Source organism: Schistocerca americana, chromosome 9, assembly GCF_021461395.2.
Source record: "Schistocerca americana isolate TAMUIC-IGC-003095 chromosome 9, iqSchAmer2.1, whole genome shotgun sequence".
Lineage (NCBI taxonomy): Eukaryota > Metazoa > Arthropoda > Insecta > Orthoptera > Acrididae > Schistocerca > Schistocerca americana.
This window is the reverse complement of record NC_060127.1, coordinates 198,257,368-198,279,246: the sequence shown is the minus strand read 5'-3', so window position 1 is coordinate 198,279,246 and position 21,879 is coordinate 198,257,368. Positions and strand designations below refer to the sequence as shown.

Below are 21,879 nucleotides of genomic sequence, written 5' to 3'. Positions count from 1 at the left end.
GGATTACTTTGTAATGTTCCTTTGAGTAGTATATACACTGTCTGCTGTAGAGCCATCTAAAGTTTATTATGTTTGCACCACTGGCGGATGCTTGTGAGTAGTTGTGTTAGAGTTGCGCTCTTGAGTCCGCTGATACCGCCACCAGGAAGTCATCTGCGTATGCTGTCGCCTTGCTGGCACGGCTGTCGCCTCCCAGTTGGTGTAGGAGGTCTTCAAAGGCGATATCCTGAAAGACGGGGCCGCAGGTTGATCCTTCCAGGCAACCTCTCTTAATTCTTTTAATACTTTATAACTTCTGTGTACTTGTTTTCTCTGTTACGAACAGCGGTTAGTACCTTGTTTTATACTTAATGTATAGATTTTCCCGACCTGAAACTGAATTGGTGACGACTGAGGCCAAGGAGCTCCCAGTGTAATTGCAAGCGATCGCACAGAAGTCGTTCCTGGACCTTGGGCAAGATGTTGATTAAGCATATAGGTCTATAAAGATTTTTTGGATCTGAGGGATCCTTATCCTCTGATTTGTTAATTATGACGGCGTTTGCTGTTTTCCAGACCGCAGGTACCCGTCCTAGCCGTAGCGCTGCATTGAGTAGAACGACAATTTTCAGTGTCTCGGAATGGATACCATCTGGCCCGGGGGCGATTTTGTTCTGTAGTTTGGCAGTCCCAAGCGCTACCTCGTCACATGCAAAGGGAGTAATGACGGTACGATTTTCGTAGCAAGACTTCATTAGGGTTCGCTGTCCAGTATAAATCTGTTCATCCAACTGTTGCTCGTCATCGGGGAGGAATTAGGCAGAACTTCTCCAGCCCTATGTTATGCTACCGTCATCTCGTGTCGGCGTTGCTAACACTAGTGGCGTCCTCAGACGCTCCATTTGTATTTCGAAAGGTTTCTCCCAAAAGTTGGTTTCGAGCTGTTTCTGCACATATATGTTCCATCTGATCTCCTCGTGTTTTTTGCAACTCTTTTTTTGCAGCGTTGTTTTGCATCCCTGAACTGTATGAGTCTGACATCTCTGTCGCTTGCCGTTGTCGCCCTTTGAAACCCCTTCCATTAGTTCCTCACCTTTTCGCGCAGCCTTGTTAGTCTCCTAGTCCACGGTATGTTTAACTTTCGTCCTGTGTCAGCGGTCCGAGTTGCAGCCCTTCGTGCTTTTGTAGTAAGTCAGTCAAAGTACGTGCTTTATAACCCACTGACACCTCAACTGCATGTACGGGGAAGGTCTCAACCATCTGTTTCGGTTTTATCCAGTCAGCCTTATGAAGTAACAATCACTCATGTCCGTCCTGTGTAGGTGTGCGTAACTGCGTGTCAGTGTCCACGATGAGAGCGTTGTGGCGGCTGTCAGTAGCGCCACCCGTGACCTCCCTCCCCGTTATCAGTGGCAGTGCATCTGCCTTTGCACCTGTTATGCCAGTCCTGCTGCTGGCTCCAGATGGCGCTACGTGGGTGGCTGGTTGGCTCGGACTATTGACGACATATAGGTTGTGTTCATACGGTCGGCCGTTGTCTCAGACTGCCACATAGTCGACCCAGCATTAATGTCTTCAGCTATTACCGGGTTTCTTTTATTGGCATATTCCACAACTTCTCTCATGTAACTGAGATATGGTTCACTGTCGTGCGAGTACTGCGCTTATAACGACGCAACAGTCTACCTCTTGCCTTCGTGCACCATTTCCACTGTTGTGAGATGTTCGGTACACAGATGAGGCACCTGTAAAGTTTCGATTTGTGACAACGCTCGCAGCCTTCGCACTGGGTGTATCATTCACATCGATCTGTTTGTGATCAGAACCTACTGGTATGCCGTTCCCGGTGTAGGATTCCTGCAAGCAGATCACGTTCGCGTGCACTTCATCGACTAGTTTAGGTAGCTTCATACTGACGAGTGTCTGGTTGTTTGCATTCAGTTGTAAGAACATCATGGATGTCGGCTGTATAGAAAACATTTACATGGCTCTTCATTGTAATCGAAGTACACTCGTGCGTGGGCCCTCGCGAGGTCTGTGTATATACACTCCTGGAAATGGAAAAAAGAACACATTGACACCGGTGTGTCAGACCCACCATACTTGCTCCGGACACTGCGGGAGGGCTGTACAAGCAATGATCACACGCACGGCACAGCGGACACACCAGGAACCGCGGTGTTGGCCGTCGAATGGCGCTAGCTGCGCAGCATTTGTGCACCGCCGCCGTCAGTGTCAGCCAGTTTGCCGTGGCATACGGAGCTCCATCGCAGTCTTTAACACTGGTAGCATGCCGCGACAGCGTGGACGTGAACCGTATGTGCAGTTGACGGACTTTGAGCGAGGGCGTATAGTGGGCATGCGGGAGGCCGGGTGGACGTACCGCCGAATTGCTCAACACGTGGGGCGTGAGGTCTCCACAGTACATCGATGTTGTCGCCAGTGGTCGGCGGAAGGTGCACGTGCCCGTCGACCTGGGACCGGACCGCAGCGACGCACGGATGCACGCCAAGACCGTAGGATCCTACGCAGTGCCGTAGGGGACCGCACCGCCACTTCCCAGCAAATTAGGGACACTGTTGCTCCTGGGGTATCGGCGAGGACCATTCGCAACCGTCTCCATGAAGCTGGGCTACGGTCCCGCACACTGTTAGGCCGTCTTCCGCTCACGCCCCAACATCGTGCAGCCCGCCTCCAGTGGCGTCGCGACAGCCGTGAATGGAGGGACGAATGGAGACGTGTCGTCTTCAGCGATGAGAGTCGCTTCTGCCTTGGTGCCAATGATGGTCGTATGCGTGTTTGGCGCCGTGCAGGTGAGCGCCACAATCAGGACTGCATACGACCGAGGCACACAGGGCCAACACCCGGCATCATGGTGTGGGGAGCGATCTCCTACACTGGCCGTACACCACTGGTGATTGTCGAGGGGACACTGAATAGTGCACGGTACATACAAACCGTCATCGAACCCATCGTTCTACCATTCCTAGACCGGCAAGGGAACTTGCTGTTCCAACAGGACAATGCACGTCCGCATGTATCCCGTGCCACCCAACGTGCTCTAGAAGGTGTAAGTCAACTACCCTGGCCAGCAAGATCTCCGGATCTGTCCCCCATTGAGCATGTTTGGGACTGGATGAAGCGTCGTCTCACGCGGTCTGCACGTCCAGCACGAACGCTGGTCCAACTGAGGCGCCAGGTGGAAATGGCATGGCAAGCCGTTCCACAGGACTACATCCAGCATCTCTACGATCGTCTCCATGGGAGAATAGCAGCCTGCATTGCTGCGAAAGGTGGATATACACTGTACTAGTGCCGACATTGTGCATGCTCTCTTGCCTGTGTCTATGTGTCTGTGGTTCTGTCAGTGTGATCATGTGATGTATCTGACCCCAGGAATGTGTCAATAAAGTTTCCCCTTCCTGGGACAATGAATTCACGGTGTTCTTATTTCAATTTCCAGGAGTGTATTTTGTAGAGTGAACTTTGCGCCTCTTGTATTGCAAGCTGGGTGTAGTAGCGCAGTCAGCTCTTTAATGCCTGTCGGTATATTGGCTGATTTCAGCGAAAGTCTTTCCGTATGCTCGGTCGGCGGATAGCAGATTGTGGCACCTTCTGAGTTGCCAATTCTAGTCACAAGTCGTAGTGCTGTTTGGAAGGTGTCCCTGTTTTTTTGCTTCTAAATGTTTTCTTTCAACTTTAAAATGTCGCCTGTTCCCCAAGTTCCGTGTTCTTCGCGTCTGATCGTCCTGCCGCTGTCTGCTCGGGCTGCGAGTGTGCTGTGGCCGTCTGTATGTATTGTCTGGCGCCGTACTCGTGCTTATGTAGTTGAAGTTGTGTTGCATTGTGTGTCTGTTTGTGTTCTTTTGGAATCACCGAGCCTTTACTTTTTTCCTTCTATACTGTTCATCACCATGCGTTGTGATATTGCGCGCTCTGTTATTTGTGTTTGTAAACCACCCGCAAATGAACGTCACTGGTTCGATACACGGTTTGTACTTTTGCCCAGTGTTGTACACCCTGTTATGATTCAGTGTATCACGTTTGTGTTCTGTCGCGGTGCTTCTTCCAATGTCTTTGTTTTGTGTGTATCCCTGAGTGTCTGTGCAAGTTTCGTGACCTGCGTAGTTGTTGGTGCACATGTCGTCATTAATTCCGCGTTGTTCTTGTTTCTGATGTCCACGCTATCCACAACCATTCTTAACTAACTCTACTTCTAATTGTTGTAGTCTTCAGAAGAAGCTCGTCTGCACGGTGGCGCATTGCTACGCTCCACGCTCTGGATGCCTGGCGACCTCACAGTCCACGACACGCTGCACGCACGCCACGTCGACGTGTTGGGCTGTCCGTCACGTGGCCGAACCGCGCCGCTGGCAGCCGACGGCGGCAGCGTTCCAGTGTCATGGAACGCCTCCTGGAGGAAGCCCGTTTGTTGCCGCCGTGCGACTGCGCGCCGCCACCAGCTCTCCTCGGCAGCTGGAGTCTTGTCTTTCCGGAGGTGAATGTCTTCGTAGGCGCTGTGGGGACATGTGAAATCTACATCTACATACATACTCCGCAATCCATCCATACGGTGCCTGGCGGAGGGTACCTCGTACCACGACTAGCATCTTCTCTCCCTGTTCCACTCCCAAACAGAACGAGGGCAAAATGACTGCCTATATGCCTCTGTACGAGCCCTAATCTCTCTTATCTTATCTTTGGGGTCATTCCGCGAAATGTAAGTTGGCGGCAGTAAAATTGTACTGCAGTCAGCCTCAAATGCTGGTTCTCTAAATTTCCTCAGTAGCGATTCACGAAAAGAACGCCTCCTTTCCTCTAGAGACTCCCACCCGAGATCCTGAAGCATTTCCGTAACACTCGCGTGATGATCAATCCTACCAGTAACAAATCTAACAGCCCACCTCTGAATTGCTTCTATGTCCTCCCTCAATCCGACCTGATAGGGATCCCAAACGCTCGAGCACTACTCAAGAATAGGTCGCATTAGTGTTTTATAAGCGGTCTCCTTTACAGATGAACCACATCGTCCCAAAATTCTACCAATGAACCGAAGACGTCTATACGCCTTCCCCACAACTGCCATTACATGCTTGTCCCACTTCATATCGCTCTGCAATGTTACGCCCAAATATTTAATCGACGTGACTGTGTCAAGCGCTACACTACTAATGGAGTATTCAAACATTACAGGATTCTTTTTCCTATCCATCTGCATTAATTTACATTTATCTATATTTAGAGTTAGCTGCCATTCTTTACACCAATCACAAATCCTGTTCAAGTCATCTTGTATCCTCCTACAGTCACTCAACGACGACACTTTCCCGTACACCACAGCATCATCAGCAAACAGCCTCACATTGCTATCCATCCTATCCAAAAGATCATTTATGTAGATAGAAAACAATACTTCCCTGGGCCACTCCAGATGATACCGTCACTTCCGATGAACACTCACCATCGAGGACAACGTACTGGGTTCTATTACTTAAGAAGTCTTCGAGCCACTCACATACTTGGGAACCAATCCCATATGCTCGTACCTTAGTTAGGAGTCTGCAGTGGGGCACCGAGTCAAACGCTTTCCGGAAGTCAAGGAATATGGCATCCGTCTGATACCCGTCATCCATGGTTCGCAAGATATCATGTGAAAAAGGGCGAGTTTCGATTCGCAGGAGCGATGCTTTCTAAAGCCGTGCTGATGCATGGACAGCAACTTCTCAGTGTCAATGAAATTCATTATATTCAAACTGAGAAGAAGTTCGAGAATCCTGCAACAAACCGACGTTAAGGATATTCGTCTTTAATTTTGAGGATCCGTCCTGCTACCCTTCTTATATACAGGCGTCAGCTGCGCTTTTTTCCAGTCGAGCGGGACTTGACGTTGGGCAAGAGATTCGCGATAAATGCAAGCTAAGTAAGGAGCCACTGCGGTAGAGTACTCTCTGTAAAACCGAATTGAAGGTCCTCTTGACATGTTGTGGTCTTAGTAATGCAGTCTGCGTTAGCGTTCAGTTTTTCAGTTAACAGTTTGTAAGTGGGGCTTTCGGGACCGCCTGCTTTGTTGGAAGTACGGTTTCTGTACATACACGGTAGCAACCAACCCCGCTATCAGTACAATCGGTTTGAATGTGTCCCGGTTTGGCGCATTTGTAGCAGACTGCTGCGTCTCGCCGACAGCGTTTAACTCTCTTTGCATAACAGGGGAGTGGGCTGGAGCACCACCGTGTAGCAGCCACATAACCCTTCCCATCACCAACGGCAATTCTTTCAGCAGGGTAGGCAAAGTCACCCGCCAGAAACCGATAGCTTCGGCCTGTTAGGCGTCGTGTTAGGAAGTGTAACGTCTCCTGGCAAAACACGTATTATATGTGGTAAAAAAAATGGAAAAGAAAAAAAATTGAAGTGGATGATTGTAATTTTATTTATGCATGGACAATGATTGTGTGAACTTTATGTAATGAAGAGAAACCATTATGTGTCATGTTTTATATTTGTATAGAATTATGTATCGATTTTTTTAGATAATATCTGTGTCACAGACGATACTTATTAAATATGAAACAAGATGTAAACCGAGTATAAATAGTAGTGACCGAGCATTAATTTCTCTGTCGTCTTTTTTGAGTTATGTGAGCAGGAAGAGCCTGTGATGCTATATTGAATGCTTGTGTAGCATTCTTTTGTCAAGATTGAGAGAAGGACGCCATTAGGTATTGATTTGTAAAGGTGTGTAAGAATTTAATCTGTCTAAATGTTTTGAATAGAGTTACTTAGGGAAAACTTGCATTATGATTTGTAATAAGCTTGCCTGGTATTTTATCCCATCCTTTTAAGGGGGGCAGGAAAGGCACCACAGGACATTTTAATTTCCACAGTCTATACTTTTACAAATAAATTCATTAAACTTTGTCAGCATGTCCAGGAAGGATTCAGAATCCACACTCATAGCACTGGAAGATCTAAAACATAACGAAGTAATTTTTTTTACATGTGAAATTTCATAATTTTTTTCACTTACTAATGGCAGCATTTGTTGCTATAGGTACACATTTCTTCATAAATTAGAGAGATTCTTCGATGAATTTTGCACAGCATACAAACCATACTTAAAGGTGTATGAAACTCTAGAATGTTCCAAATATATTAAAAACTGTGGTAAAAATTGAGGTAATTAACTATAAAATTTGTGTTTTTTCTAAACATGAAGTTTAAAATATAACAGTTCATTCGTTTTTTCATAAATTAAATAAATTCTAGAGTTTCATACACCTGTGAATGTGGCCGGCCGTAGTGGCCGTGCGGTTCTAGGCGCTACAGTCTGGAGTCGAGCGACCGCTCCGGTCGCAGGTTCGAATCCTGCCTCCGGTATGGATGTGTCTGATGTCCATAGGTTAGTTAGGTTTAATTAGTTCTGAGTTCTAGGCGACTGATGACCTCAGAAGTTAAGTCGCATAGTGCTCAGAGCCATTTTGAACCTGTGAGTATGATATGTATGCTGTGCAAAATTCATCGAAGAATCCCTCTAACTTATGAAGAAAAGTGTACATATAGCAACAAATGCAGCCATTAGTAAGTGAAAAAAATGATGAAATTTCGCACGTAAAAAAAAATTATTTTGTTATATTTTCGAACTTCCACTGCAATGAGTGTGAATCCTGAATGCTTCCTGGTGATGCTGACGAAGTTTTATGAATTTATTTGTAAAAGTACAGACAGTGAAAATTAAAATGTCCTGTGGTGCCTCTCCTGCTCCAAGTCGGCCCGATTGACGTCCTACCCACCTTAAGACATTTTCAGCTATTTAAATATTATTCGTGGTGCAGAGCTGCGCTACGAACGAACGAGCCGCTGCCGCGGCGCATGGAAACTGCATTAAATGAAACCAGTCATACCGCAAAGAAGCGGCCAGGTAATGGTGAACTAAAATTATTTCTTTCAGCTTTCGGGATTGCAGGTCAGAGCAGCAGGTCTTATGATGTGTTTCACAGGTGGACGCGGGCTGCAGATGATATATTATTAACAGTCCAAAAAGATAATTTACCTTCATGACATAAAAGAAATCTCGCTGTGCGTAGTTCTGGTCTGGCAAACATTACAGTAAAAACATCTTTTTCTCTGATAATAATAGTCTCATGTTCTCGTGTTAGTCGTGGTACTTATTGGTCTTTTACTGTTAACAAAAATCCTCTGCAAAATTTTGATGTTGAACGAATATTGCGTACTGTAACATCAGTATTCATAACGAAATAATTTTCAGTAACCTTTTCAGTAACTGTAAAGTAAGGAAGATACGTTGAACTTTATAGCGAGTTACAGTAACGAAACAATATTCCTTTAATGGAAAGCCAGATCCAGAAAAATAAGAACTTAATATATTTTGTTTTGTTGAAAATTAATGATCCAAAGAAAGTCACAGCACAGAATCCCTAAAAAGTATTTCAGGGCTCTTTTCGTAGCAACATATTAATCTCATACATTTATCAATATATTAGTTGTTACGCGAGCAATAACAAGCAAAGACAGAGAAAGAAAACTGGTCTCAAAATACAGTCGCCAATTATCCCGGCTCACACATCCCGGCTGCACCAATGCTGATGATTCGCTGTCACCATACCGTGGGAATTCTGCATACTATGCCAAGGATGGCTGTTACCAAAGTTGAAGATTTCACTCCGCGTAAAGGCGGCCTCGTCTGTGAATAGGACGGATGACACAAATCCCGAAACCGTCGTTGCCTGGTGGAGAATCCAATCACGAAACTGCTCCCGATGTGGAAAATCTGACGCTAGTAAGACCTGCACATACTGTACGTGATAAGGGCAGTAACAATTGTCACGGAGAATGTTCCACACGGTCGTCTGACTTACCCTGTACTGGCGCGCCAACTGCATGGTTCTGACACGGAGGTCGTCTTCCACAGTGTGTAAGCGTATTGTCAAATCGCTGGCTCGGTTGCGGAGTGTCTTTGCGAGGGGCTGCATCAGGGAGTCGAGCACGGGACACGGAGCTGCTATGTTGTGTTGCGGGTAGCTCTGTATGCAAAAGGCATTATTGTGGAAGTTCAAGCGTGGCTGCAAGCACTATTATTGTGAAGTAATCAGATATGGAAGTGGATTCAGTGAAAAGAGGGTAAAGAAGTAATTAAATGTGAGCAGTGCTGCCAATTTGAGTATCCGCCCGTTTGCGTGTCGTACCGTACAACATCAATCTTCCCCGTCGTTTCCGGCCTCCCAGGACGAAACTTATGTGAATCAGTAAAATATTTTACCACAAAGGAGGGCAATCAAGTGCCAGTGTCTTGTAGCGAGCGTGAGACATCGCGTTTCCGCATCATCAACAATCAGCCGCGTCGCGACTGTTTGGCGCACGCTCGTACGAGTGAGAACTGTGAACTGTACAATAACCTTCATGAACAGTGTTTTATTATTACAAGTGTCAAGAAGGACTGGTACCAGGCATCTGTGTGTACGTGGCGAGCGTTAAGGACTTTCTTTCGACCATTCGGCTTCCGCATCATCAACAATCACCCGCGCCGTGTCGGTTAGGCGTACACTCGTCCAAGTGATAATTGTGAACACATGATCATCAACACTGGCTGAAGGTTCGGCCCGAGTCAGACTGTGAAACACGTGTGACGGCGTGAAGTACAACAGTGACAGACATTTACATCGTCAAGGATACTGTACAGTAATAAAGGAAAGATAATTATGACCTCTCATCAAATCAGCAAGAATGTTAATTGACATCGACACATGGGACCTAATGTATAAGCAGTGCAACCTGCGATTTTCTTATAGTCTCAGAATATAATCGTTCACACCAGACGTAGGACGGTGTTGCGTCTAGTGCCGAGTGGCTCCCCTAAGCCCGCTTGCATATTTCTGTACATAATTCTCCAGTGTGGAGCAGGAATAATACGATCGCCGCGAGAGTACCAAGTACGTGGCGTGGACATGGAGCAGGGTGAAAGAGAGAACAGTTTAAAGGACCCCCACCAGTTGTACCTCCGGGCGTGCTACAAGTGTTAATCACATTTTCCTCCGTGTCCGGTGTCCGAACGTTTCTGCGTACGTCCTTCATGATTTCCTGCTTGCTGAAACGACCCAGTCTCAGACAAACGGCTAAACGCTGTTGCAGACATTGAATGATGTGGTTGTTGTCGGAGGGGATAGGTCTACTGATACAACTTTGCTGCCCGCCGCCTGTTGCCATTTATCTTTCCGTAAGTAAACACTGCTGTGGCCTTCTCCACCAGACACCACGGCGCCTACAGTATCAGCAACCAAACTGACAGCCTGTAGGCGCGGGTTGCCCGCCTCGCAGGCACACCCAAGCACTACACAACCGACAGGCAATATTTATGAACGGCCACAGCAACAACCACAACAACAACACCACAACAAAGACTCCAGCGGCCACCAGGGGCCACTACCGGTCCACATAAACATAAGGAAGAGGTCGCTGCAGATCCCGGAACTATTTTCACACGTCAAACCACGTGATGGAAAATAGTTCCGAGTCCGCCGAAGCGCTATAAAGGCCGGCGCTCGGCCGCACATCGGGACTCGCACACGCTCAGTGGACATTCGCGCGCCGGAGAGCACCGCCATCAGTGTCTCGTGTGTGCCGTCGTGTTTAGTGTTCAGTGTTCACCGTTCACCGTCACACTCCATCGTTCACCAGTGCCATCGACATCTTCAGTGTTTGTGCCTCGTGTCACCAGTTTGTAGTGTGCATTGTCTTCGAGTGTGAACGGCTTCATGTTTTTTTATGTTCATGTGTCTACTGTTTTTCTCCCGCCGTTTTGTTCCAACCCATCTGTCTTCTCTGTTTTATCATTGTACTATCTTTGCCTGAAGAGCGGCGTATTGTGCTGCTGCCAGCCTACCTGTTATACTGGTATTAAAATCACAATAAAGAAAAAAAAACGCACATCGGCAGTTCATCGACCGCCAGCAGACGTGGATAGCTGCTACCCCGGCATCCCGGCTTGAATCTTCTCGCTGATCTCTGGATTAGGCTCGGTATATCGGAGAAGTCTCTGGCGGAGACCAGTAGGAAATTATTTCAGTTGTTTTCTATATTATTCTTGTATGTAGTTGTGATTCGAAGACGGATCTCTATTTTGTGTTGACGTTATACTTGGAGAATTTGTTTTGGTTAATAAACCAGTCCAATAAACTGTTTTCGGACTTTGATCGTTAGTTTCTTCTGCTTACACACACATAGCAAACACCATGTTGGCAAGCTCTCGGTTCGAATACGGAACCATTGTGTGCAACGCTGTATCACATTCACTACAAGCTGTGTCAGCAAGAGAAGTGAACCGGACACAACATTACCAATTACTATGGCACTCTTGCGCTAGTGCATAACGTATGAGGAACAGTGCCACACTCTTGGACGAAGTCATCCACAACGGAACTGTTTGCGCACGGTACAGCGCGTATTAGACCGCAGTCTCTGTAACAATGTATGACTGAATATATGGTCTCTAGCACGGAAACCATGCGTCTCCAGGCATAAGTCTAACGGACCTTCTCTGTTCCGTATCCTCCCATCGATCAATCGTTAGAATTTGTACACTCTGGAAAAATCACCATGTAGAATGAGTACGTACAAGTCCACTTTAAACATCGTCTTGTTTGTAAAGGGAAACAATCCTAACCTTACCGTTGGACAGTGGGTGCCGTATGAAAGATGTCACAAGGAACATTTGTTTCGGCTGACTCGTGCTACGCACTGCAAAAATGAAACTGCAAATATCTTCCGAACACCATAGGAAATACGCCCGACCGCTTTTTAGGAGACAAAATCGATATACAGGGTGTTTCAAAACTACACCGTCAAACTTGGAGGCGATGTAGAGCGTGTTTTGAGGAACAAAATGAGGATAGGAACCAGTGTCCTGAAACGTCATCCAGCGACGCTGCAGAGGGTGGGAGAGACAGGCGCCGGCGCCTGTGTGTGTTCCCCAGGCCCGACGCCGCCCACCTCAGGGAGGTTGTTGTGAGGGCGGCGCCGCCGTGCAGCCCACTCGCTGTCGCACAGCCCGCGTCCACCGTCGCGGAGCGAAGAGGTCCACGTCTCCTGTGAATTGCGCCAATGCTATCACAACTGTGTCAACACGTGCCTATGAACTTGTGTTTTCTGGTCACTGTAGTGAAGCCACAGTACAGCCGTGCCCAATTAGTATCAATTCGCCACTCAGTAATTGTGGTTCATTTAGTGTGTTCTGAACAGCAAGTCCACGTGTGCACTTTCATAGCTACAGGCGAGCCTAGCGAGCAAACGTAAGTTTTTTTTGTATTTAATAAAGTTCAGAGTGTTCTACGAAGTTTGTCCGGTAAACACGTATAAAAGTTGAATAATTAGGTTACAGGTTGCAGTCACCGCCAGGCGGGACTACTGCTGTAATCAATCCCATCAACGTTCAGTTCGAGTCAGAGCACTCTGCGTGAAGGTGGGAGTGTGCGGCAGCTTGTTGACAGTTACCCTTCACCTGCCGTCGGCATGGAGCTCTCTCTGATTGAGGAACAGCGCGTCAACATCAAGTTTCTTGCAAAGCTAGGCAAGAATGGCCGTGAGATTTTTGAGTGTTTGAAACAGGTTTACGGAGACAATTCTCTGAAGGAACCGACCGTGAACAAGTGGTTAAAAAGGTTCCGGGATGGCCGAGAAGAAGTGAACGATGACCGTCGCCCAGGACGCCCGTCGACATCGAGTTCCGATGCAAATGTTGAACGAATTCGGGCTCGTGTTCTTAAAGACCGTAGATTGACAGTCAGAATGATTGCTGACGAGCTGTCAATCCCCAAAACAATCTTTCACGAAATCCTGACACAAAAACTTGAAATGAAGAAATTGTGTGCGAAAATCGTACCGAAGCTCTTGACGCCAGAACAGAAAGCAGAGAGGGTCGAGTGCTGTGAGGATTGGTTGGAAGCAGAGGAACGAGGGGACTTTCTCAACCGAGTCATCACTGCAGACGAGACCTGGTTTTAGGAATTCGATGTGGAGCTCAAATCTCAAAGCAAGGAATGGAAACTAGCAGGAGAACAGAGAACAAAAAGTCGCGAAAATCAAGGTCCAATGTGAAGACAATGTTAATTGTTTTCTTTGATTCTAGGGGCATTGTTCACAAGGAATTTGTCCCTCCCGACCAGAGAGTGAACGGAAATTTTTACATCGTCACGTCTCAGAGCTCGTGTGGCCCGAGTTCGACCGGAGTTGGCAAAAGGGGGCAGGTGGATCCTTCATCACGACAATGCGCCTGCTCACACGTCGCTCGTTGTGCGCGAGTTTTTGGCCCGAAGCTCAATCACCGTGACAGACCACCCGCCTTATTCACCCGATTTAGCCCCGTGTGACTTCTTCGTGTTCCCGAAATGCAAAATGGTGCTTCGGGGGCGGCACTTGGGAGATGTGGAAGCCATCAAGGCGCAAACGACACGGCAACTGAACAACATCACAACTTAAGACTTTCAGCAACGTTATCAACAATGGTAACGGCGTTGGCAGAAGTGTATCGCGTCTCAGTGTGAGTACTGTGAAGGAGACGATATTGTAATGCCTGAATAATTGTAAAATAACGTTATTATTCAACTTTTATACGTGTTTTCCGGACAAACCTCGTAATTAATCGTGTTATTACTACCCTTCTCATTGCCCGAGAAGACAGACGCAACAGTAATTTTGAAACGCCCTGTGTATAGCAGTTACGTCTCACTTCGCTGAGGACTCCTGAAGATATCTCGGTGTTCGATGAACACTCGCCGTGCGGGACAATGCACTATTTTTCCTGCGATACAAATCTTAAAGAGGCTCAGGGGTACATAAATAGCTGCGACAGAAGACAATGCCGTTCTCGGAACGTGAGTCGGTAAACTCGCCGTTTCAGTCGACCTTACCTGCACGGTGGTCAGGCCGTCGTTCATCGCGGCAGACATCTCCTCCTCTGCCAAGGCATCTGGCATGAGATGGTCGGGGTCCATGCCGATGACGGTGCTGCTGAAGTTCCGGATGGCTGCCAAGAACACTGGAGGGTGGACCTCGGTAACTGCGCCTCCGGTCCTGGCGAGGCGCTCGCTCACGAAGAGACCGCCGTCGTGGAAGGCCTCCAGGAATCCCTCCAGGATCTGCAACCCAGCAGCACACACGCAACGACCTTACTCTCCAATTATAACTGGCAGCAACTTGAATTTATCCAATTTTCACGATAGAAATCAGTGTCTCGCTTGTTCGTTTATGCACTATGAACTGCAAGGAATCAGGAATTGCGTAGCACAGGGTAATTTGTAGTGTCTAATATACATATACAGAACAAATAAATCAGTGCAGACTTTTAGAGGTTTCCAATTCAGTCAAGAATTTATCATTGCAACAGCGCATATGCAGTACTTGAAATGATTACATTTACAGATCAATACCACACACAGTTCTGAGGCGCACATATCGACCACGTTAGTACATGGCGTGGCCGCCATGAGCCCCAATGGAGGTGCTGCCTCTGCCATCTAGTCGAACGTACAGGTGGCGAATGCTGTCCTGAGAAACGTTACGTTACGCCTGCTCAACCTCTTCACGTAGCTCTCTACCACTTGTTGGCTGGCCCGTCGCACGAGTCACGTCGGTTCCCATCATATTCCACACGTGCTCAACTGGAGACAAGTCTGGGTATACAGCTCTCCAGGGAAGTTTCTGCACATCTTGCAGAGCACGTTCAAATTCGTGGCCAGTACTTGAGGGAACATTATCCTGTTGGAGCAACACATCACCTTCGTGTTCAAGAACGTCAAAAGAACAGCGGTAATAATATTCTGCACATACCGGGCGCTGGTTGTCACGCTCTCCACAAACACCTGAAGTGAACGGGAGTTGTAGCTCGTCGCACCCCAGTTCATAAGTCCTGTGGTGGCGGCGGTGTGCCTTGGGAGAATGCGCCTTCTGGGACAGTGCCCACCAGCGTTCTGCTGCTGCTGTCGTGGTTGGAACTCCAATGCACTTCACTACCTCACATAACATTTCTCCAACTGCAGGCTCTTGTGGATTGTGCTTTCTTACATCACGCATGTTCTTTATATCAGTTGTTTTTTATTAGCGATATCGGGTAACATATTCAAGTGTAAGCCAGTCTCTCAATGTTTAGGTCATCTTTGAAAAACTCAGTTGATTTTTCCAAATTTTTTTCACCTGTGTTTACTAAAAGCAAGAACTCTTGTTTAACTGCAATGACCTGTGTGAGTCCAGTTGAAGCAAACTTCTCAGTAATGCAAGATTGCACCGTTTCACAAACATCAATGTAAATAGTTTTGTAGTATTCCTTTGAGGTTTTGAAAGCGTGCACTGAGCTGGCTTCGTTGTTTTCATTCTTCTTTGGTATACCTCGATTCCGTGGAAGCAAAGGATCATCAACTTTTCTTTTAAACACAATTCCCAAAAGTGTTCAAAACTATCACTCCATCCATTCAATATACAAATCAAGCCCTCATATACTTTTTCCAGATCACCAACACTTAGACGAATTTTTTCATTAACGTTCTCTACTGAGTTCACTGCACGGCAATAAGACGTAAAAAGAAATAAATTTTGAATTGTAATATTGACTCAAGGTAGCCTGCACATTTGTAACCTGCCTCTGTTTTGTCCTCTGCAGAAAATGTTTCAAAAAGCTCTAGAAGTTCTTCAAAGTTATTCAATATTCTCAAGATACTGCAAGCTTGCATAGTCCATCGAGTCGGACAAAGCGGCCGTAGACCAGCTTGGTCGTTGGCGCTCTCACATCGTATGCTTCTGAAAAGTTCCATCCCTTTGTTGGATTCCCTTACGGTGTTTATTAAGTCTTTGGCTAAAGCCATAATATCCCTCATAGACGTAAGATGGCGGAGACTGTCTACAACTGCCAAGTCTAAACTGCGAGCAGTGCAGAGCAGATAATGTGCTTTATCTTGTATATCCACAAAAAAATTTTTTTTAGTCCTTTGAACTTACCTCTCATATTCGAGGCACCATCACAGCACTGTTCTCTTAAGCTGTCCATTGACAAATCAAGACGAGCAAAAACGTCTTTCAAAATACTACCCAGAGTTTGTAATTCAGTGTTGGGGGTCTCATATAAGCCAATAAAATCTTCGTTGGTGATTAAGGAATCATCGACAGTACGAATACAAAGTGGCACTTGTCCGTGAATCGAAGAATCAATTGTTTCGTCAACCATAATAGAAAACTGTTCAGTCTTCTTGATTGAAGCCAGTACCTTTTTGAACACAGACTTTGCTAACAGATCAATGATCTCGTTTTGAATATCGCAGGAGGCCCATTTATATCCCGAATGCCCTAATCCATCTTTAAACTCACGTATGGAGCTAAACGGTCTTTCTTTCATATCACTATCTAACTGTTCATTCAATTGGGAGGCCACACTACGGTCAGTGATAGAATTTAGTTTCAGAACACCTTCTTTATGCATGAAAGTATTTTCATGAATACGGAATTTTTCCAAAGCCTTTTTCCAGTTAGAAAACGCTAGGGAAGTAAATGCATCTTCTTCTTCTGAAGAAAATTGTAATAGATTTTTAGCATCTGCCTCTCTGCAGGTTTTGCAAAAAACTTTTTCGGTAGATGCTTCATATTCTAGCCATGTATATTTGATCAACCAAGACTTCTGAAATGATCTTCCCTTATCGGATTGTCCAGGTTTCATCTGTGAACGGTTCTCGCCTGAAGACAATGAAGCAATTGACGACACAATAATTGTTGGAGGTTGACTTGCAGTATCATCAACTTCTATGCGCGCCTGTTTGGTAACAAATTTATCCATTCCAAACTTAATTCACAATACACTAAGAGACTAAAGTAAACGAATAAAATATAGTCATATAAAATAGTCCGCTAGACACTAAAGTCGGAACACTAAACACGTCTGCAGCGTGCACTGAACGAAACCGTCCACACTGAATGACTGCGACAGCGGGGTGGGCTTTGTACAGGCGAGGCGTCGTAGTGTCTCGAAGCGTCAAGGCGACGCTAGGCGGAGGGCTGCAGGCGCCTCTGCTGCAGTCCTTGTGAAGTCGCCGCGGCCGGCGCCCACGCTTCACCCGAAGGTTCGAGCACCGGGACAAGTTCCGAGTGTGCCCTCAGCACCGTAACAAAGTCATCATTCACACCGCTCGTTTTCAGTTAACCTGCTAATTATTGGTTTTAACCCACTACTGAATGTATTTCAAAGGTAACTATCGTAAAACAAGGAAAATAAATTCCAACATAACTTTGTGATTTTACCAAGCATAATATAACTAATAATTTTCTTAAATTATTGGGGGATGCCCCCCCCCTCAAACGAACTTTTGAGGGGGCTGGACCCCCCCTCAGGCCCCATGGAGTTGGCGCCTGTGGACACAGCAGGCCCTCTGGTAGCTGTGCAACTACACTATCTGTTGGCGGGCCGACGTTTAAGCCATTATCGTTCCATCTACTATTCTGTAGGTGGCGTATGCTCTCATCGGATCAAAATCGACGTCGTCTTTCCAGGTGTAATAATTTCTTTCCAGCAGTGTGTAATAACGGACTTTGTGTAGCGTTTCCCATAAGCTTAATTGACAAACAGATACACATAACAGAGACTTTAGTCAAGAATTATATATATTTTCTTTCACTATTTAGTCTATCAACGCTGAGGTAACGTTTTGATTCCGCGACTGTAGAAATCACTTGGTTTTGAGGTGAAGTACTCGTAAAGCCATGTTCAGAGCGTATAGACTCCTCAGTTGTCAGCAGCGGGTGCTGCACCTCGGGTCAGCAGTTCCTGGTACACCACACAGCTGCTGTTGCACCAGATCCGCAACATTGTCTTTTGTGGATGCTTGCAGGCCTTTCTATGAGGAGTTACTGCTTTGTTTGCGTTCAGCCATTCCTGTATTTTCCTTATTTTAGCATAGGGCCACAATTTCTCGTCATGAGTACTGTTGTTCACAAGTCAATTGATGACAAGCAAGCAAAAATGTACAAATGGTCAACCGCTGATTTTTGCAATGCTATCTACGAGCACGCAGTTCCCACACAGCCGATTTTTGAACCTTGCTCATTGCATGCAAATGTCGCACGATGGTGGAATCATCGTAGTTTGTGACATCTGCCAATTCTCAAGTACACTGCCGTGGGTCATTGCGGATTAATGCGTTTAAACGATTTTCATCAAACCTCGAAGATCTTTCTAAACGTGTCGACTCACTAACGTCAAAACGATCCTCCTTAAAACGAGTAAAGCATTTTCTTATCGTTCTCTATCCAATGGCATTTTCCACATACACGCTGAAAGTGTTCCTAGCTCTCTCCGCAGCTGTCACCCCTCTATTGAAACCAAACAGAAGCATATGTGGGAAATGTTCCTATTTCTCTACTCAGTACCCCATTCTAAAGCGTCCACAGCTCCGAAAGACGAAATGATAACATGTAAACTCAAATACCAACAGCGAACTGCAAATGAAAAAATGACAATCTATAAAAAATCCCATAGCAATTGGAATACCTAGATAAGCAATCAGTATGATACGACTTGTTTTGAACCCACCCTCTATACTGAAATCTGGCAGTTTTTAATCCATGGCATACCGTCTTTTAGCCGTGTTTTGTTTTGACAGACAACGAATGTTGGGAAAAAAGACTCCAAGCTTTCCTGCTCTAATGTTTTAATCATGTGTAACCTGAAGATGTGGCTTTTAGAGCCACAGAACAGGTAATGGTACAGTAATAAAGGGCCAAATACAGCTGAAGCTCTTATTAATACCCAAGATCAAAACAAAAACGCTAAGAAATTGTGCACCAACGTAATATTTTTCATCTCGACCAGAGTGACTATGTTCTTGGAATAAAAAATTTAACTTGTTTATTTTGGAATGGACAACAGCTTTACTGCAGTGCATACACCGGTTCCCGTCAGATCACCGAAGTTAAGTGCTGTCGGGCATGGCCGGCACTTGGATGGGTGACCATCCGGGCCGCCAGGCGCTGTTGCCATTTTTCGGGGTGCACTTAGCCTCGTGATGCCAACTGAGCAGCTACTCGACCGAATAGTAGCGGCTTCAATCAAGACTACCGTCATAACGACCGGGAGAGCGGTGTACCGACCACACGCCCCTTATCCGCATCCTCATCTGAGGATGACACGGCGGTCGGATGGTCCCGATGGCCTGAAGACGGAGTGCTTTATTTTGGAGTCCAAGCTTATGCAATGCACATATGATATGATGAACAAGACAATAACAATATAGTTGAACGGTATCAATCCTATGAAGTATGAGCTTGAGATTTCGATCTTAAATAACCTACAGCCTCTGAAGGGTGTGAAAAAAAGTATCTTCATGTACAGCAATTCCTACAAGATGTTCCTTTCTCATTTCTGTTTGAGTCTTTAGCGCGTTATTATAAGTCCTTACAAACAACGAATTTTGAAAATTTGTCTTATGGGACCAAACTGATGAAGTCAACGGTCCCTAAGCCTGTTATTGTGTGGTCTTCAGTCCTGAGACTGGTTTGATGCAGCTCTCCATGCTACTCTATCCTGTGCAAGCTTCATCCCCCAGTACCTACTGCAGCCTACATCCTTCTGAATCTGCTTAGTGTATTCATCTCTTGGTCTCCCTCTACGATTTTTGCCCTCCACGGTGCCCTCCAATACTACATTGGTGGTGATCCCTCGATCTCTCAGAACATGACCTACCAAGCGATCCCTTCTTCTAGTCAAGTTGTGCTACAAGCTCCTCTTGTCTGTCTGTGAAATCTTACGGGACTTAACCGCTAAGGTCATCAGTCCCTAAGCTTACACACTACTTAACCTAAATTATCCTAAGGACAAACACTCACACCCATGCCCATGACTCCAGCGCCTCAAACCGCTCGGCTAATCCCACGCGGCAAGCTCCTCTTCTCCCCAATTCTATTCAATACCTCCTCATTAGTTATGTGATCTACCCATCTAATCTTCAGCATTCTTCTATAGCACCACATTTCGAAAGCTTCTATTCTCTTCTTGTCTAAACTATTTATCGTCCACGTTTCACTTCCATACATGGCTACACTCCATACAAATACTTTCAGAAACGACTTCCTGACATTTAAATCTATACTCGATGTTAACAAATTTCTCTTCTTCAGAAACACTTTCCTTGCCATTGCCAGTCTACATTTTATATCCTCTCTACTTCGACCATCATCAGTTATTTTGCTCCCCAAATAGCAAAACTGCTTTACTACTTTAAGTGTCTCATTTCCCAATCTAATTCCCTCAGCATCACCTGACTTAGTTCGACTACATTCCATTATCCTCGTTTTGCTTTTGTTGATGTTCATCTTATATCCTCCTTTCAAGACACTGTCCATTTTGTTCAACTGCTCTTCCAAGTCCTTTGCTGTCTCTGACACAATTACAATGTCATCGGCGAACCTCAAACTTTTTATTTCTTCTCCATGGATTTTAATACTTACTCCGAATTTTTCTTTTGTCTCCTTTACTGCTTGCTCAATATACAGATTGAGTAACATCGCGGAGAGGCTACAATCCTGTCTCACTCCCTTCACAACCATTGCTTCCCTTTCATGCTCCTCGATTCTTATAACTGCCATCTGCTTTCTGTACAAATTGTAAATAGCGTTTCGGTCCCTGTATTGTACCCCTGCCACATTCAGAATTTGAAAGAGAGTATTCCAGTCAACATTGTCATAAGCTTTCTCTAAGTCTACAAATGCTAGAAACGTAGGTTTGCCTTTCCCTTAATCTTTCTTCTAAGATAAGTCGTAGGGTCAGTATTGCCTCACGTGTTCCAACATTTCTACGGAATCCAAACCGATCTTCCCCGAGGTCGGCTTCTATCAGTTTTTCTATTTATCTCTAAAGAATTCGCGTTAGTATTTTGCAGCCGTGCCTTATTAAACTGATAGTTCGGTAATTTTCACGTCTGTCAACACCTGCTTTCTTTGGGATTTGAATTATTATATTCTTCTTGAAGTCTGAGGGTATTTCGCCTGTTTCATACATCTTGCTCACCAGATGATAGAGTTTTGTTAGGACTGGCTCTCCCAAGGCCGTCAGTAGTTCCAATGGAACGTTGTCTACTCCAGGGGCCTTGTTTCGACTCAGGTCTTTCAGTGCTCTGACAAACTCTTCACACAGTATCATATCTTCCATTTCATCTTCATCTACATCCTCTTGCATTTCCATAATATTGTCCTCAAGTACATCGTCCTTGTATAGACCCTCTATATACTCCTTCCACCTTTCTGCTTTCCCTTCTTTGCTTAGAACTGGGTTTCCATCAAAGCTCTTGATATTCATGCAAGTGGTTCTCCTTTCTCCGAAGGTCTCTTTAACTTTCCTGTAGGCAGTATCTATCTTACCCCTAGTGAGATAAGCCTCTACATCCTTACATTTGACCTCTAGCCATCCCTGCTTAGCCATTTTGCACTGCCTGTCGACCTTGTTTTTGAGACGTTTGTATTCCTTTTTGCCTGCTTCATTTACTGCATTTTTATATTGTCTCCTTTCAACAACATTTCTTCTGTTACCCATGGATTTCTACTAGCCCTCGTCTTTTTACCTATTTGATCCTCTGCTGCATTCACTATTTCATCCCTCAAAGCTACCCATTCTTCTTCTACTGTATTTCTTTCTCCCATTCCTGTCAATTGTTCCCTTATGCTCTCCCTGAAACTCTCTACAACCTCTGGTTCTTTCAGTTTATCCAGGTCCCATCTCCTTAAAATGCCACCTAAGCCTACGCGCTAATTAATCTAACTTAAACTGACTTACGCTATGGACGACACACACACCCACGTCCGAGGGAGGTTCTCGAACCTCCAGCATGGGTAGCCGCACGGACCGTGACAAGGCGGCTCAGACCG

The 21,879-nt window shown here is 45.7% G+C and overlaps 1 protein-coding gene and 1 pseudogene across 1 annotated transcript in view; one reads left to right on the top strand and one right to left on the bottom strand.

The window, feature by feature from the left end:
* LOC124551058 (cytochrome P450 4C1-like) overlaps positions 1 to 21,879 on the bottom strand; it is a 160,103-nt gene that overhangs the window by 79,806 nt on the left and 58,418 nt on the right. The window contains exon 4 of the mRNA XM_047125933.1: positions 13,896 to 14,123. Within this exon, the coding sequence (XP_046981889.1) occupies positions 13,896 to 14,123 (228 nt within the window). The remainder of the gene's footprint in view (positions 1 to 13,895; positions 14,124 to 21,879) is intronic.
* Positions 18,882 to 18,999, top strand: LOC124551618 (annotated as a pseudogene).